The sequence below is a fragment of the Bidens hawaiensis genome, unplaced genomic scaffold, assembly GCF_021521415.1.
Source record: "Bidens hawaiensis isolate Kalapana, Puna unplaced genomic scaffold, B.hawaiensis_p1.1 tig00012045_1, whole genome shotgun sequence".
NCBI lineage: Eukaryota > Viridiplantae > Streptophyta > Magnoliopsida > Asterales > Asteraceae > Bidens > Bidens hawaiensis.
Window position 1 is genome coordinate 675,743 of NW_027491966.1, and position 18,817 is coordinate 694,559.

General features: G+C 34.5%; 1 protein-coding gene across 1 annotated transcript; it reads left to right on the top strand.

Annotated features, from left to right (window-relative positions):
* Window positions 1-4,581: 4,581 nt before the first annotated feature.
* On the top strand, window positions 4,582-8,563 carry LOC143539773 (putative L-type lectin-domain containing receptor kinase S.5). The gene is made up of 2 exons (XM_077032990.1): window positions 4,582-5,854; window positions 7,445-8,563. The coding sequence occupies exons 1-2, from the start codon at window positions 4,606-4,608 to the stop codon at window positions 8,263-8,265; spliced, it is 2,070 nt and encodes a 689-aa protein (XP_076889105.1). The 5' UTR covers window positions 4,582-4,605; the 3' UTR covers window positions 8,266-8,563.
* The last annotated feature ends 10,254 nt before the right edge of the window (window positions 8,564-18,817 follow it).

Here is an 18,817-nt window from a genome sequence, read left to right on the forward strand (position 1 = left end):
AATCTGACCCGTTTTAAAATATATGTATAAAAACATATTATAATATCCAACTTCATAATAAAATATACATTCAACATTTCTAATCCCCGATATGACACCTGGCATTTTCAGGTTAACTCCATTAACTAAACCCAGTTAAATCATGTTGACTGTGTCAACCCAGTTAGCTCTATTAACTACGTTAATGAACTCTCATGCATGTAGTGTCATGTATGCATACATTTGAGTTAGTCGTGTCGTTGGTGACCTAAACAAAAGTAACTTGTTACACATGTTATAATAATAATATGTTACATGTACCTTATATGATAGGTATAATGTGTTATATGATCAATATGTTACATGAGTAGTTGTTATATACTTATGTGATTTATAAGAAAGATGATTAAATTTGTTACATTATATGATATGTTACATGTTATGTTGCCTAGCTAGACATATAAATCTTAGACAATATAATACATAGAAATGGTTTAAAAAGTTGTATCATGTCACCTATTTTAATATAAAAGTTACCTAAGGTTGAATTTTATTAAAGTGAGATTAAATGTTTGTTATTAATTCAATAAGGAGTTAAAAACTCTTGGTAATCAAACTATTCCCTTTCCTTTTTGTCCCTCTTGGACGAAAGTTATTATTCACACACACTCAAAACACTTATGCAAAAACTCTCTCAAATTATCCTTATTCACAAGTATTGTTTTGGTGATTCTTGGAAGCAAGAGGATTGAATCTTTGGATTAAGCAATTAGGTAATCATATTTAACATATATTTGCTTTATGTTTTTGTTTATGTTTTTATCTTAGAAATATGATATTTGTATCCAAATGATTTGGATTATAGAGATAAATAAAGAATGATCAAAGTTTGAATCTTTTATATATATATATATATATATATATATATATGTATATATGTATATATATTTGTTCTTTATGGATTTAGATTAAATATATATATATATATATATATATATATGAGTTTTGATTTTATAAAATGATTTATTGGTGATTTAGGATCATATAGATATGAAAATCATGATTGTTGTGCACATAGGTTTAGATCTGCTTGCTGACAGATTCTGTAACCTAGGTTGTTAATTGTATAACATGTTGATATGTTAGTTATTTTAATTAATTCTTGATTCTACGGTCAATTACGTTGGGTCTAGTTTTCAAAAAGTCAAAACTCATAATTTTTGGACTATGTTTGATTAGTTTTTATGAATTTACAAAATCGGGTTGCAATTCTGATTGAAAAAGTAATTTTCGGATTCGTTTTGTAAATTGTGTAACTTGTAATTGAAAATGGATAATTGTTTGATTCCACTTCTTGAATGTCATAAATTGAATTAGAAATCCAACTCAATTGGTCTTGCATCAATTTGACATATATGGAATTTTTGGAAAATATTTACATTCTGTTGTGCTGATAAGGTAGCTTAAAATAGGTTGTTGTAGTGTATGAATTTTCATGATGTTTTTGAGTGTTGGAAAATTACAAGAAAATTTTATGTTGTACCTAATACTTGAAAGTATCTGTAGGAATTATTTGGTAAATTATTTGCATGTTTTGGCTGGTTAGAAAAATAGGTTTTGTTGACTTAAAATCTGCCCAAATTTGTCCAGCATGCTGTTTGGTAAAAATAGTTGTAGTTTGTACAAAGATTGTTGTGTTATTTTGGAATTTGATTTTATTAGTCAACTTGAAATTATTTGACTAAATGTTGGTCTTACTTATGAGAAATGAAATTGGTAAAAGTGTGACTTAGTCATATGGTTGCATGAAAAATGATTAACTGCAAATTACATGATCGACTGTTAGGTTGTGATTATGAATATCTTATGACTATTTTAAGTCTAGATAACTGGTCAAAAGTCACCAACGGTTCTTCGGTCAACATTTAGGGTTAACGGTCAATATTTTGGTCAACGGTCAATATTTTTAGTCAACGGTCAACAACTCAGACCTTTTGGTCAAAAGTCAACAAAAAGTCAGACCTTTTGGTCAAAAGTCAACGAAAAGTCAAACTTTTAATAATCCATGTGATTTTTTGGATACTAAGGATTCTAGGAATCGCTTAGAAAATATTTATAGTGCTTCTATGAATATCTACTTTTTATAAGTCGTTAGTTAATATTAATTTTTATGCTTTTAATTCTAGTTCGTAACGTTCAATTGCTTCGATTTCTTTACGTACTTTCGGTTTTTTTCAAGTTTATCTTCAACATCAAGGTGAGTTTCTCACACCCCCTTTTCACTCTTATACTACTTTTGGGGGTAGCATATATATCCTATCCAAATTACAATTTCGTTTATTTGTTATTTACAAACTACAATTTGCTACATGGACTTGTATGTTTACTTTTTACTTGCTCAAAATTACTTGCACATGGATTACTTCAATATAGTATAATCATACGCCCCCCTTTGCGCTCAATACATTTGTTGTTATGAGTGGAAAATGGCCTCATTATCCGAGTACGTTGGTGCACAATCCCAACTGGAAAGAACCTTACTTGCGCTTATTTGAGTACGTTGGTGCACAATCCCAATTGGAAATAACCTTACTTGCTCATTTACACTTGTTCATGGAATTGTATGATTTTTATGTACGTATATAAAAACTTGTGTGAACTCACCAACTATTCATTTAGTTGACTTTATTTTATATATATGTTACATGTACAATTATTAGAGGATGAAACGGAGAAGACACTAGAAACTTAGGTTATATTAATAAATGGACAAGTTGTTAATTGTTCTTGTATTTTCCTTGGTATTTCTCTTACTTTCAAACTTGTGTACTTGTTGTTAAATCAATTAATGGCATTATTGTCACTTAATAGTGTCACATATGTTTTGAGCAATCTGTACGTCACACTCAGGCGTTTCCGCTTTAGCTGGGGTGTTACAAATTTGGTCATGTGCAATGCACATGAGGGTAGTTTTGTAATTTAAAAAAAATAATGAGACCCACCTGTTTTATAATTATATATTATATAACTGGTAAATCAAGTTAATGTGGGTCCCACCCAACCATTCATCATCATCCCTATAATATCTCTACATCCTTCACCACCACCATCAACCACTGTCACCAAAGAACAAGTAGATCATTCACTGTCACACCCAATTCACCTAAAACCCTAAAAATGAAACCCATAAAAACCACCAATAAAAAAAGCAATCAAAACCCAAATTTTTCAAATTTGAATCTACCCATGAACACCAAACTTCCCGAAAACAATTACAAGTAAAAACCCAAAATATGATTTCAACCCAACGTTATAAAAAAACACCAAAAATCGGAAAAATGGTAAAAACCCACAAAAACCCATAATCAAATTCCGAAATGAAACCCTAAAAGCAAACAGGAGTATCCATTACAATAGCCTTTTGATCCTTCTTGTCATCAGTCATCGTTTACGTGGTGTTCACCGACGAGAAATAAGTACGGGCTGGTGGTGGAGAAGATGAAGATCAGTTTGGGGTTTGTAGAGAAATAAGTAAGGGTTGGTGGTGGCCACCGGCAATGTGGTGGTGGTCAGGGCTAGATGGTGACTGGCCATATATGTAGCTGCGAAACAGATATGGGTGGATTAGGGCTAAAGTTAGGGTTTTTGATTTTGTAAATATGATGAATATTGTGGATTTAGGATTTCTAATTTGTGGGATTTGCAAATGGAGGCGGCCGACGGTGGGCTGTGGGTGGAGCGGCGGCAGATTGTGGGCGACTGTTTTGGAGAGAGAGAGAGAGAGGAGGAGGTATTTATTTTTAAATATATTGATGTTTTTATTTTTAGTTATTAATAAATATATATATGTAAGTTTACAAAACTACCCTTATGTGCTTTGCACATTATCGTATTTAACAAGAAAAGTTAACTGGGTTAGGGTTAAAGGACATACCGTGATAAAGTTTTTAAATGTAAATGATGATTTATGTTATTAAGTTTGCTAAAGAACGAATATTGAAAAAACGTGCAAATATAAAGGACTAGTTTTGTCATTTTATCTTTATTAAAAGAAGAAGATTTGTTTAAAATATTCTTACATCCAATTTTTAATAGATATTTAAGTATCGTACTTTTTTTTTGGAACAACCAACTAAATATCATACACTAGAAAAAAGAAAAAAAAAACTAGAATTCATGTATGTTAAATTTTCGAAGTTAGATCAACAATGGTCTAAAACAAATAATTACGAAAATAAGATGCATTTTCTTATAAAATATACTCTATTCATCCATTCATTGTTATTTTCAAATTATATGACTCGTAAATCAAGTATTTTAGTACCGTAGATTGAATAATTTAACCCCGAAGGCGAGCCGGAAATGTATCAATATTTTGTTGGTGAGAGAGAGGGAAGTAACGTTTTGTTATTATATACATTAAAAGCTTTTATTTAAAATAATGAGACGTCTGTTGTAATATTATAATGCATAAATCGGCAATAGGTGGGTTGTTTCCGAGCAACCACCATCATCCTCGTCCCTCAAAAGTCATTCTTAAGATGTTAATTAATAATCCTTAAAATCTTAATTAAACCCGCCCACCATTCGATCTCTCTCTCTCCTTTCCAATCTTCTTCAATATTCATGGGTGTAGCAGCCACCACTGTCATCTTCCTCTTATTATTATTATTATTCCCCGCCACCGCTAAATTCGTACCATTCACCCGAACATACCCTACCTTCGACAAATCCTTCGAAGATAACCAGAAGCAGGAGTTACACTTCGGAGACAATGCAACCGTCTCCCAAAACGCCATCCAGGTCACACCTGACTCCGCCAGCAACAATCTCATTTACGACCTTCGAAACCAGTCCGCTCGTGTCATGTTCCTCCGGCCATTCAAACTATGGGACGGTGACACCGACAGCAACTCCACCGTAGCCTCCTTCAACACCTCCTTTCTCCTTAACATGTTCCCCGTCAAAGGCACTCCCGCACCCGGTGAAGGCTTGGCTTTCCTCATCGCACCAACACTCGACGCCCCCAAGAACAGCCACGGCCGCTACCTCGGTCTCACCAACCAAACCTCTGACAACCAGCCAACAAACGGTGTCGTCGCCGTTGAACTTGATACCGTCAAGCAAGACTATGACATAGACGATAACCACATCGGTCTTAACATCCACTCGGTTAGATCTGTTGCGTCCAAATCGCTAACTCCGTTGAATATCACACTGGCTCCACCAACGCCGGTGTTCCACCACGTCTGGATCCGCTACGATGGAGTTCGGAAGATGATCCGCGTGTACATCGCGGACCAAGCTCAACCACCCTCACCGACTCCACCTTTACCCGAAACCCCCATAATCGAACACGAGTTAGATCTCAGGAAAACAGTCAGCCAAGAGTCCTACTTTGGATTCGCGGCCTCCACCGGAGATTTTTACGAGTTAAACTGCGTGCTACAGTGGAACATAACTGTAGAATATATCCCAGGGCCCAAAAGCCAGGTGATCACCATCGCCCTCGCTGTTGGGATTCCGGTGCTGCTGGCGGTGGTGGCGCTGGCGGCTTATTTCGGGTACCGGTTGTATAAGAAGAGGATGGTTGACCGGTCAAAGTCAAACATTTTGAGTAGGTTAAGGACGCTCCCGGGGATGCCCAAGGAGTTCCGCTTCCAGGAGCTGAAGAAAGCGACGAATAACTTTGACGACAAGCGGAAGCTCGGCCAAGGTGGATACGGCGTGGTTTACCGGGGAGTGTTGCCGGAGGATAACGTCGAGGTGGCCGTCAAATGGTTTTCGAGGGAGAGTTTGAAGGGTGAAGACGATTTCTTGGCTGAACTTACAATTATTAATCGCCTGCGGCATAAGCATCTTGTTCGATTACTCGGTAACTATTTCCGTCTTTTACTTTGTTCCTATAATATTATTAGTCATTGTTGCGAAACTCGTTAGCTGCTACTCCGACGATAAATAGGGAATAACAATTATTGGAATTGGAAATTATTTGACCAAATAACATTAATCAACTACTAGTTAGTGAGGTACCGCTTGCTTGTTAAATCAGGGCGATTTTTACTGCCATGATTCAATTTGTTGTTTTCATTTAGAAAGTTTTTAAAATTATATAAATTGATGGCAAGAACATGGATCTAGTGATTAAATCTATGTTGATAATAAAGAGAACACTTTATGAGAAAGGAAATAAGTGGTGGGGTACAATTGTAGAAAACCATTTTGTAGATTCTTTTCACAAAATAAAAGGTTGTAACATGATATAAACTTGTTGATTATGATTCTGGTGTAGATAAAGTTAAAAGTAGGGCCACTTGTGTTCAAATTTGCAGGCTGTAGATAATGAATGATTCATGTACTTGTGTTTTCTTGGACATATTAACCTGTCTGTTTTTTTTGTTTTCTACTTTTTAGTTTCTAGTGTTTTTTATGCTTTAGTTATCTAAATAAATAACTTCTCGTTCTATTATGGGTGATTTAGTTTGGTCGGTTTTGACTTTGGATCAAATTGCTAGCTAGCAACCATTTCGGAAACAAAAATTAAGCCCGGTTGGTGGATCGGTTGGATAGTCTCGTTTTTAGGGTTCGATATTGACATGCGCTCTAACTGTAGATCGTAATAATCAAACCGCATAAATTTTAATTCTGTCAAATAGCCTACTTGCTTTAGTTTAGGAAGTTTGATTACTCACCATAAATTTATTTAGCTATGTTGTCACATAAATTTATTTAGCTATGGTGTCACTATAATGATGACGTTTGTTGGTGGTTCATATGTTTTTTTATACTGGTGTTATCAAACAATTATTTTGTATATTTGATATACTTCATTTAATAGTATTAATTGATTTTTTTATGTACATTTTTTAAAAAGAAAGTAAAGTTGTTAAGCATCTATGAAATTATATAAAACTCTTGCTTGTATGCAAAAAATTAAAATTATCTCATTAAGTGAATAAATTCTACAGCCTGAGTTTGACCTAGAAATGTCAAACATACGTCGCTTTCAAGTTTCATCATATTTGACTTTTAATTATGATTTACAAAATGGGATAGGTATAATGCTTTGACATTAATATGATTGCACCTTCTTTGTATTTTCCTCGTAACTATTTAAATGTCACGTGTAACTTATGATTCATTTATTATATAAAAACAATACCACAGTAGACGTTCTGGTCCACTTGTATAGAGCCGATGGTCATAACTTATGATCATAAGATCTTCGATTTGAAACTTGACTCAAAAGTTTTTTTTTTTATAATTGTGGGTTTTTTGTTAATGGTAATCTTGAAGTGTGAATATCAGTATGCACGGTCAACATTATGTCTCAAAAAGGCTCACCCGAGAATTATGGACAGTTCCAAACGCTTTTAAAATGATATAAAGACAAAATAGCTTAGCAAATTGCTTTATTCAAATGTTATATTATTTTAAATATAATATTATTGAAACGTTGCTGCAGGATGGTGTCACAAGAACGGAAAGCTCCTATTGGTGTACGAGTATATGCGAAAAGGTAGTCTCGACATGCACCTATTCACCGGGTCAGGTGAACCACTGAGCTGGACCCTTCGAACCAAGATTCTAGCCGGTGTGGGCTCGGCCCTGCACTACCTCCATTATGAATACGACCAAAAAGTGGTTCACCGTGACATCAAGGCTAGCAACATTATGCTAGACTCCGATTTCAACGCCCGCCTCGGTGACTTCGGTCTGGCCCGAGCTCTCGATAACGAAAAAACAAGTTACGCTGAGGCAGAAGGCGTGCTTGGAACCGTCGGTTACATAGCCCCCGAATGCTTCCACACCGGAAAAGCCACTCAACATTCCGATATTTACGCGTTTGGCGCCTTATTAATCGAGGTCATCTCCGGTCAACGCCCAGGAACAAAAGTCAACGGGTTCCAGTTCATGGTTGACTATGTATGGTCGTTGTATCGTGAGGGTCGTATATTGGATGCCGTCGACAAACGCCTTGTAGATGATTTTGACAAGGAGGAAGCCCAACGGTTCTTGATGTTAGGGTTAGCTTGCTCGCACCCGATAGCTAACGAGAGGCCGAAAACACATGCCATTGTGCAAATGCTAGCGGGGTCCGTGGCGGTCCCAGCGGTCCCGCCTTTCAAGCCGGCTTTTGTGTGGCCCGCGATGATGCCGATTGATGATCTTTCCGAAGCAATCTCAATTGACACGACTCCACTTTCGATTAGTCAATACGAGACCGACTGGAGTCCATTGAGTCGGGAAAACCTCTCGGGTTACACAGATCGATCCATGGTTTAGTTTCTTTTGGTATGGCTATAACCTTTGGGGGTGCATTCTTTACGGTTCGTTTTTGTTGTCATTTTATATTATGTTTCTTGTTTTTTTTTTAATGTTTTGTGAAATGCAGAAAAAATTTTCTGCTTGTTCTGATATTTAAATCATGTGCTTCATAGTTTACAACACTACATTTGTTTGTTAATAGAGTCGGGGACAAGTGATGCTCTTGTATAATTTTTATGGGCTAAAATATTTTCTTTATTGAATAAAAAAAACGTGACTTCTCCTTTTGTTTAATATTGGTTTTCTTTGTATATGTTTTGCTTTAGTACATCAAGCTATTATGGATGACTTTAAAAAGTTTGGAATACAACATTTCAACATAACATTTATATGACGTGTAATGTCCACTAATTTCCTAAGATAATGTACATGTAAAATTTGGGTGCATTTGTAAAGGCGTTATCCATCACATGCAGATATGATGGCGCCCTTCACACCACTCAAGCATTGGTCTACGTCACCCCCATAACGTTGTTGGTATCCCTTTATTATTACTTTTTTTTGAAGATCGAACACAATCAATCACAAAAAATTATTGCCGTTGATGTTGTTGTTGCTATTGTTGTTGATGTTGCTGCTACTGATTTAAATAGTTTAATTACTATTCCAGTAGGGTAGTGGTTAGTTAACCTACAATGTTTAAATTAACGAGATGACTAGTTACTCATATGATATTAACGTGACACGATAACTAAGGGTATGTTTGGCAATGACTTTTGCTAGTTATTCCACAACACACAACCAACAAAACTTTTAAATACTAAAAGTATGTTTGACAAAAATAGTCGGTAGGTGTAGCTAAAAGCTGTTAGTTGTTGCTTTTTAAATATATTTATATGTTTGGCATGGTAGCTGTAACTTTTAATAAAATGTATAAATGACCAAAATTAGCATAATTAAAAATAATAATGGTAAATATATTTATTTTGGAAGGTTATTTAAGTAATCTAAAAACTAAAAGCTTTAAATTTTTTTAAACGCTACTAGTAAGAGCTTCAAGCCTTAAGTTTTTTCTCATAATTAAAAACTCCAAGCTTCTTGAACCAAATAAGAATTTTAGTTAAGAGCTTTTTCTTAAAATCTTAAAGCTAGAAGCTCCCAAAAGATTTTAACCAAACATAACGGGCTTGCAAAATATTAGACTACATATTAAATTATTTAAGGAAACTTAACATTTTGAAAAAAATTGCATTTTTATAAATTTAAGATTTCGTAAGTCAAAAAAATTACAAGCTATCACACATTTACACTCAAATTTATAAAATCGAAACTAGTGAGACACCTATTAGCAATCTCAAGTGAGCATATGTATATGTGTTTCTAGTCTTACATTACTTTGTAATAATATTTTGTAAGGTATAAATATTAAAGTTTAAAATTCGAAAAAGAAAAGAAGAAGAAGAAAGAGAGAAAATAAACATAGATACCATGATAACCAAATTAAAGGGAAATTCAAAAATGCGTGACAAATCTAATTTAATCTAATTATATTAGGAAAAGAATACATATGATGCTGAGTAGATGTTATGTCAACTATTTTTTATAAAATTTTAATTACTATCAAATATGTTTTCCAATTTCACTTAAATAGTAGTAATAAAATGTTAGATTCGTGGATTTAACATATATAAATATCTTTCCCCTCAAAAATAAAATCATAATTAGATTCAACTTCAACAATGGATTAATAAGACATTTAATATGTTTAGACTATTTAATATTTCATTAATATATTTAAATTACTTATGACGTCATCCAGTTCAATATCCGATCCGAATTGTGATTGATAAAGCGTTCGGTTCGAAGTCCGGTAAGGCCATGTGTCTCACAAAACCCGCTTATAATAATATTTTTTATTTGAATGATTTTAAGTATTAGCATTGTTGTTTATTTGTATGCTATTTATTATTAGAGTTGTTCTAATCGTTTTCATCTTAATAACAATGATATTGATTTTATTTGAAAAGTTGTCTCGATAATTTTCAAATCACATATTTGATTAAAATAAAATAACATCTTTAATTAATAATGTTAATAAAATTATTAGAACAATCTATAATTAAAAATCAATTTTCATAACTTCTTATAAATTTAATCATATTATTATGTTGTTCTCGTCCTTGTATAAAATTACAACATAACTCATATTTACTTAAACTTCATTACATCTATCGATTGAAAAAATTGCATGTTATAATGTAAGTTGTTTATCTCATTTTATCAAATACAAAATTCCCCTCAGAACAAAACAATAATTATTCAATTACGCATTGTATGATTACAAAACATACAACAAGTCAATGGAGCATCCAAGAACAATCTCATGCTTCACGAGATCGACGTACTCAACAATGATTATGTTATTAAGGTTCAAATCATAATCGTTTCGTCTATTTATGATCGTAGGTTTTCCACTGAAGACTTCTCCATTGAATGGTGTTAATTGATGAAATGATAATGTTCATAATTTTGATCGTTTTTTTTTTCAAGTTTAACTTTTTTTATACAGTAGAAACTCGATAAATTAATACTCGATTATTTAATAAACTCTCTAAGATAATATTTTTTGCCGGTCCCGACTCGGGGATAGGGTGCTAAATTAATAATTCACTAAAATTATAAGATAATACATTTTTGATAATTTCTTTAGACCCAAATAAAATATAAATTAATAATTCCTTATATATAGCATATTACATGAATGATTTATGAAGGTTTCTTGAAAAATGACTTAATTCTCTTTTGTTTTTTTGTTGAAATCAATTTCCCCTTGAATCTCGTCCATAAAGAGATACATTGAACACAATAAGCATAATAAGGTGGGAGATTAAATGTTTCTTTCAAATTGGGCCGTTCATTTGATATACATGCATTGTATACAATAATTAAGTGAAAGCTTGAAAGATGTTTGTAAACTAAGTATTCTACTATAAATTAATAAAATATTTATAAATATATAAATTATTAATTATTAATTTATCGATTAATTAATAACTCTTTTAATTAATAAATTTTAGTGATCCCAAGTGTATTATTTTATAGAGTTTCTACTGTATGATGATTGTCAACTATTAAATAAATGTTAAAAATGAAGTATGACAATGCCTTTGAGTTTTGTTATGTGTTATTCTTGTTGGTGCATCCCGAACAGAATCACAAAATGTAAAAATTATAACACATGTGCCTTTGATTTTGTGGTGATTTTAACTTTCTTCTTTGCAGGTATGAAAAATTATAACACATGTAACATCGTAAAATTTTCGGATAAAAAATACTAAGTTTCCAAAGTCCAAGGAACAAAATGAAACTGTTGTCTTTCTGACCGATCGCGATACGCGATTCCCTCATACCCAATGTCATCGCGTATCGCGATGACATGGTCTGACAACAAGACATGTGTCCCGCCACATCTCCCCACGTGGCACTGCTTCAGCCACGTGGCACACGTGGCAAAGCTACGTGATGACTCATCAGACCTAGTCTCGATACGCGACGGCCTTTCTTTTGGACCATCGCGTATTGTAATGGGGACCCGAATTCATCCTATAAATATGGGTCACCAACCCTAATTCTCACTCACACAAATTTCATACACTACTCTTTCACTCTAAAATTGTTCCTCTCACTATCTCGATAAGTGTGCCGACCCTCCTCGTAATCTGTGCCCAAAACCGACGTTACCTTGAAATCCGTGCCCAAAACCGACGTTTCCTCGAAATCCGTGCCCAAAACCGACATTATCTCGAAATCGTGCCCAAAACTGACGTTACCTCAAAATCCGTGCCACACACCGACGATGTTGCATTGAATTGCGTGCCATCAAGAGACGACCTGACACTCACATCGAAGTGCGTGCCAAAGGAGAACTGACGATTTGCGTGCAAAAAAAGAGTTGACCTAGATTCTCGAAGAACAAGAAAGCGTCGAAGTGTTGCCCAAAAGTCTAGGAAATATAAGCCAACCAAGGTAGGGATAATGCCTGAAAAAAATATTAACAAAATATTAAAAGGCTAGACCCTAGTCGAGGGTATGCTCGATACCTCGAGAATAAACAAAAGAAAGTAAAACAAAGAAAATATAAAGGTAAACATATGAATATAATTCTTTTATAAACGAAATATAATTATTATTTAAATGATTTTAGATAATAATAATAAAAGAAATAAAGTATACGTTTCTTCAAGAAGAAGAAACGTAGTGTTAAAAAAGTAAACAAGTAAAACTAAATGTTTAAATTTGTAAAATAAAATAAAAGTGTTTTGAACTAATGGTTCACAAAGAAAATATAATCAAGGTAAAGATTATACAAAAGAGACTAAAGGTTTTAAGCCAGATTAAAGATATGGTAATAACAAAAGGTTATACTCGTACTATAGGTCCAAGAAAGCTAAAGAAGGATCGATCAATGAAGTGAACCTGATCCTTTAAAAGGTGAATACGCCTAACTTTTATAACTTGTATTATCGAGTCAAATAAATGAATTACAGGAGATTACATATCTCTAAAACATTATAAACAAAAGTAATCGATGGCCTTGAGGCTGTCGTGTACGTTTGTTTGGATATTTACATATGTGGTTAGACGGTGGGCACACCGCGCTACACCTGGTTATATGCCTCCACCACGATGGGCCGGACCTAAGTTACGTCCGAGAGATGGTGATCATGTGTATACTGATGGTAGCTAAGTAATCTCGAACGTTGCGGTGTTTGCTGAGCGGTTTCGAGTAGAGCTTAAGTTTGTAATTGTGTTTTATGTTTTAACTTGATTGTTCCTAAGCCACGATGGGCCGAGACCTAAGTTATGTCTCGAGGGGTAATTAAGTAAATAAAATACTTTATGTATCAGCTTATTCACCAGCATGTGTTGTATAAGGCCCCGTTACCGGTGCCTCACATTTAGACGTTGGATTTACTCATTAACATAGTCCTAATAATCAGAGTTAATAAAAACATTCGTGGAATATAAAAACTTTCAATAAAACATACATATTAATCCATAACTTGTCTTAGTTAAACGTACTGTCTTTAAAACATAACTAATAAACGTCTTGGGTCTTCCGATGCCAGCCTCTTATTCAATGTCACGTGTTCCCCTCAAGCGAGCTGCCTCATCCTACTCACCTGCGTGGCTGCATGCATACTAAAAGTCAGCTACGCTGAGTGAGTTCTAGTTAATCATACAACATACAATACATTCATACTTTCATACTTTCAGTCATTTTTTCATTTATACTTTCATACTTTCAATCATACCTATTTATATTCATATCTTACGTTATAAAGAGCATTACGCCCTACATTCCTCAAGTATTATTAGGTCTTGGTACCCTCCTTCCTCGAGTATTATTAGGGCTCGGTACCCTCCTTCCTCGAGTATTATCAGGGCTCGGTACCCTCTTTCCTCGAATATTAGTAGGGTTCGGTTCCTTAGTTCTCGAATATTAGTAGGGTTCGATTCCCTCTTCGTTACCATACAACCATACATTTCCTCTAATATTATTAGGGTTCGGTTCCCTCTTCGTTACCATAACACCATACATTAACCTTCTTTTATTAACTTTATAACTTTCATACATATAAGCATACATATCATACTTACATTATACATAGCATTACTACCTAACAGTACGTGCAATATCCGAAGATCGTTCACTCATTGTCAAGCAACCATTCATACATTTCACATCATCACATAAGGCATACACTTATCACTTAGGATAAGTGTATTAACAAACCCATCGAGTATGCACACAGCCGCGAAAACATAACAAGAAATGGGGCTAGAAACTCACCTGAATGCGGTTACGTTCACCATTTATGGTTATCCCTTTCTTGAGTTGTGTACGACAAACTGTATAACAATTACACGTATCAATTTAACTATCACTACCCATATCGTGTTTCTAGTTTAATTATTGCCCTCAACAAACGGGGGTCCGGGGGCAGCGCCCCTAGCAGCGGGATTCTAGGGGCGGCATCCCCTAGCGGGGTCCAAGGGGCAGAGCCCCTGGCTGGGGTTAACATTTTAAATTATTTTCTAAGTTGGGCTTATTTGCTAAGCCTAAGATAATGGGCCAGTTTGCTTTATATTAGATATGGGCTTAGCCAAACTGTCCATTATGGTACCTGGGCCCAACTGGATTTAGGCCCAAACCCAATAGAGAACTGATTAGCTGAGAACCCTTTGGCAGAGAACTCGTGACCGAGAACCTGTGGTTTGACCGAGAACTCAAGTCTGGCCGAAAACCCAGTCACCGAGAACCCAAGTTGGCCGAGAACTCCCAGCTTTGACCGAGAACCCCCATCTTTGACCGAGAACTCCCAGCCTTGACCGAGAGCCCACAGGTCAGATGCTATCAGCTCATTTTCTATCTTTTCGTTTCTGCCATTAGCCTAGTAGGTTACTGTTGGTCCATATCATGGATTTTAACCCCCAAGACCACTCTACATAACCGTTTACTCGCCTAATATCATCCCATTATCAAGGTTTACCCGTCTAGCATAAAGTTTGAACCTTTATCATAAAAACGTTCTTTTAGGCTAGACCTAGGGTTTCCTTCATGAACTGTAACTAACCATATGTCCATTAAGTCCATTTTGATCATCAAGTTTTCATTTTTATGAAACATCTAGACCCGATCTACTCTAGGGTTAAGTTTCATGACAAACCTTTCACAAAAACGTAACCTTTAAACGTAAAGAACATACCTTTAGACATTGCAAGGTCATGGCTGGCTTGATTATGAACTTGGATCGTATATCTAGCTTGAGTAATGAAGATATATCAAAGGCCTATGCTCGTTTGATCTTGGATCTTGTCTTTCTCCCTTGCGGCCGAAAATGGAAGGGTTTGTGTGTGTTTAGGGTGTATAGAGAGAATAAGATGGATGAAAATGGAAAGATTTAGGGTTTAAGGGGTATTTATACTCTTTTAAGCCCATGGACCTAAGGCCCATCTTTACCTTTTAGTCCATGATTAATTCCCTTACTTAGCCTATTTATCTTTCCTTTAATATTTTTATTATTTCTTTAACAACTTAAGTAGACTTGTCAATTACAAGAAATAATATATAAAATATTATTATACGAAATTTTGGGATGTTACATGTTGCTGACGTATTTTCAAATTTTTTAGAGGTAATGAATATTAGCCACTTGAAGAATCGAAGTTGACATCTAGGCAATCTGATGGCTCAGATCATTTTTGTTAAAACATTAAAATATGTAAATGGTGGTTTGTTAAACAAGTAATCTTTTGTAACATTAAAATGGGTATTTTTATAATCCCGTCTTTTGATATGTAAATAATATTATTTTAATCCACGCTAATATTTCTGCATTAATATCTAACTCTGATTTAATTATAAAAAGGCTACCAACTGTTGGTCGCACGCCCAACCCTAAGATGGGGTGTGAACATGTTGGTATTAGAGCCATCGATCTTAGTGAATTAGGTATTAATTGATAATACCTAAGCGTCGATCCAATTGATTAAGTAATTTTTATTATTACTTGTTTAATTTAAATAGGGATAAGATAGGCTGGTAAACCTTTTCTATCCCTCCTCAATATAAACCACCCTTAGATGTCTTTAAAGAAAATAATAGACAGCTTCAAGCGCGACGCAAGAAGAGCTGGATGCCCCAAACCAATTCCGAAGGACAATATGAGTGAAGACTATTATGAAGCTTTCTTTAACCAAGATCACCCCATTGAACGACCCACACCGGTTTACTTGTAACATTCGTCAATTTTCGAACCCGAAAACCCGATTCGTTTAAATTTCTTTTTTTGTTTTTTATGGGTTATTTTATTTTCCGGACAATCGTTATTTAATAAACCCAACAATTTATTAATTCATTCGATCATTGATAAGTTATTTCACTTCCCACCACTCGGTTTTAGTTTCATTTATTTAATAATATATTATTAAACTAGTACTTTTAGCCCCCCTTAACTAAATTATACCCTCTTGTGCAACCAAGCATAAAGTCCAAGGATCTATCTGCAAATTACCCAAACCCCTTCCCTCCTTTCTCCTTTTCCCACTGTCAGCCGTAACCCCCCCCCCCCCCTCTTCTTCTTGATCCGTAATTAACGGCCTAAATCACGATTTTGATTATGCTAAATCATTATACAATCATAAACGCGTCTGCCGACACTCTAATTTTAGTAAACATTAACGTTTTGACAGCAATTGACAACCAATTCTCCTTAAAATCGTTCGCGGCTGACCTAGACCTTGTAATGCTATAAATACGTGCCTATAATTCGATTAACTCGTCACACATATTCCTTAATACATTCCTGACATAAACCCTAAACCAATCGTAACTCAGAAGTAGCGCAACATTGATTTTTAATCTCGTGTACAACCATAAAACCCTGGGTGTCGTTTCTCATCAATACGAACTCAATTAAGGTAATTAATTGGTGTTTCAGGTTCGGAATTAGGAGAGTAATCAAATCCCTCTATCAAATTTAATTGACAGAGGGCAATTGATTTTCAAATTGGGAATTAGCGATTTAGGGTTCTTATGGATTTGGGATATGCTTCAGTGTTTGTTTAAATGTATTCTTTTTTCATACTTTAATCAAGTGAGCCACTAGCCCAGTTGGTTAGGGCACCCCTATTAAAACCCAACCGCCCAGAGACCCGGGTTCGAGTCCCTGGGCAACCTTTTTTTTATTTCCTTTTTCTTCTTTATTTAAAATATTGTTTTTTTTTATTATTTTTAAAATTAATATTTCTTTAGTCGTTTAAATGATCCGGACACCAACAATTCTATAAAATAATTTTTCATCTAGAACTTTTTTGTATGTAAAGATATATATATATATATATATATATATATATATATACACTCATAATCCACACATATATATAATTCTAAAATCAATATAGTTTCCGAATTAACCTAATAAATAAACTAGAAACAATTTTACTCATCTAAGCATGCCTCTCGTCGCTAAAACTTACAAAATGAGTTTTCGTTTGATATGTATATAAATAATTATATGATACATCTATTTAACAAACTATTGTCCAAAAATAGATAAGTGACTTGTGTAAACATTTATATCATTTACGCATTTAATTCAACTCTTATAAGTAACGTATAATACATCATGTCTTTTTCTTGTTCATTTGTGTCGTTAGATTGTTTATTTAATTATAACTTTAATTAGGACTTATTGTTGAGACTCTCCGTGGATTTAACTAATTGTTTGCTTTAACCGCTCCTTGTTAACATCTCCCATACCTCCAAGGTGAGTTTACATATCCCCCCCCCTTTTTCATCTTTTAAATTTTGGGGGTGGCATGTATACCTTATTTAAATTACTCAGATTTATTTATTTATCTATTCATAACATAATTCAATATATGTTTATGTGTGATTATTGCATGCTCTAAGATAATGCTCTATGTGCTTAATTGTTTATTTATGTTTGGTGGTTGGTATCTCATCCTCATCTATCCTCATCTAGTATGATCATACATTTACCCAAGTACTTGATATCGTATCAATAAGAACGGGTCCACATCTATTTAGTTGTTTACATTTTCATAAAAATTGTAATACTTATCATTTACATATGAATTGTGATTTATCTCTCTCTCTCTCTCTCTATATATATATATGTATATATATATAACTAAAACTTATGTATTCTCACCAACATTCGTGTTGACAAACTATATTTTCATACATGTTACAGGTACAAGTAGTTGATATTATTCAAGATTGAAGACAATAGTTTGACCTTAGGATATCTATTCAAATAACAAAATTTTGATGTATTTGTTACGATTATTGAATTTGTGTACTTGTTTAATGTTAATGAAGTTAAATAATTATTAACTCTTTAGTTAGTATCTTCTGAGCTACTGTCCAATCAATACGTTACGCCCCGACATGTTCCGCCTTTGGTCTGGGTGTGACATTACTTTCCCGGCACCGAGCAACTACCAATCAATCTACCAAACGATCCACCGATGCAAGGGTACGATCCCCCAAGAACCTCAAGTTATCATTCGTCAAGCATCCTGGAGTATCATCCATCCAACATTCTGACGTATCACCCGTTTGACATCCCGATGTATCATCCATCCTGCATCCATCCGTCCTATGAATTCCTAGGCAACAAACAAATCAAGATTGAACCCGAGTCTGACTCTTCCGACTGGATGCAATGCCACTCCGATCAAAGACGATGGCACATTGGAACCTCAGCTTACAATTCTGTCGACTCTCACCCCAATGCCTACAATGGACCTTCTCAAAGGCCAAATATGTGAGTCACTCAACCATACGAAAGGTACTACCTGGACCCAATGGTGACGAAAACAGCAATGGAGGAAGATGATCCAGAAGAAGGGGAAGACCCTGAAAAAGATCCAGATAAGGAGATCTCTAAAGCAATAACAACTCCAAGAGAGGAACCATCAAAATGTGACTGCCCACCAGATAAGAGATGTATGCAACCATTCTTTCATATGAACCTAT

What these genes read in the sequence shown, in the direction of transcription:
- LOC143539773 (XM_077032990.1), top strand. Translation starts at nt 4,606, where the DNA reads ATGGGTGTAGCAGCCACCACTGTCATCTTCCTCTTATTATTATTATTA. An exon ending in GCATCTTGTTCGATTACTCG is followed by an intron (nt 5,855 to 7,444) that starts GTAACTATTTCC and finishes ACGTTGCTGCAG; the next exon opens with GATGGTGTCACAAGAACGGA.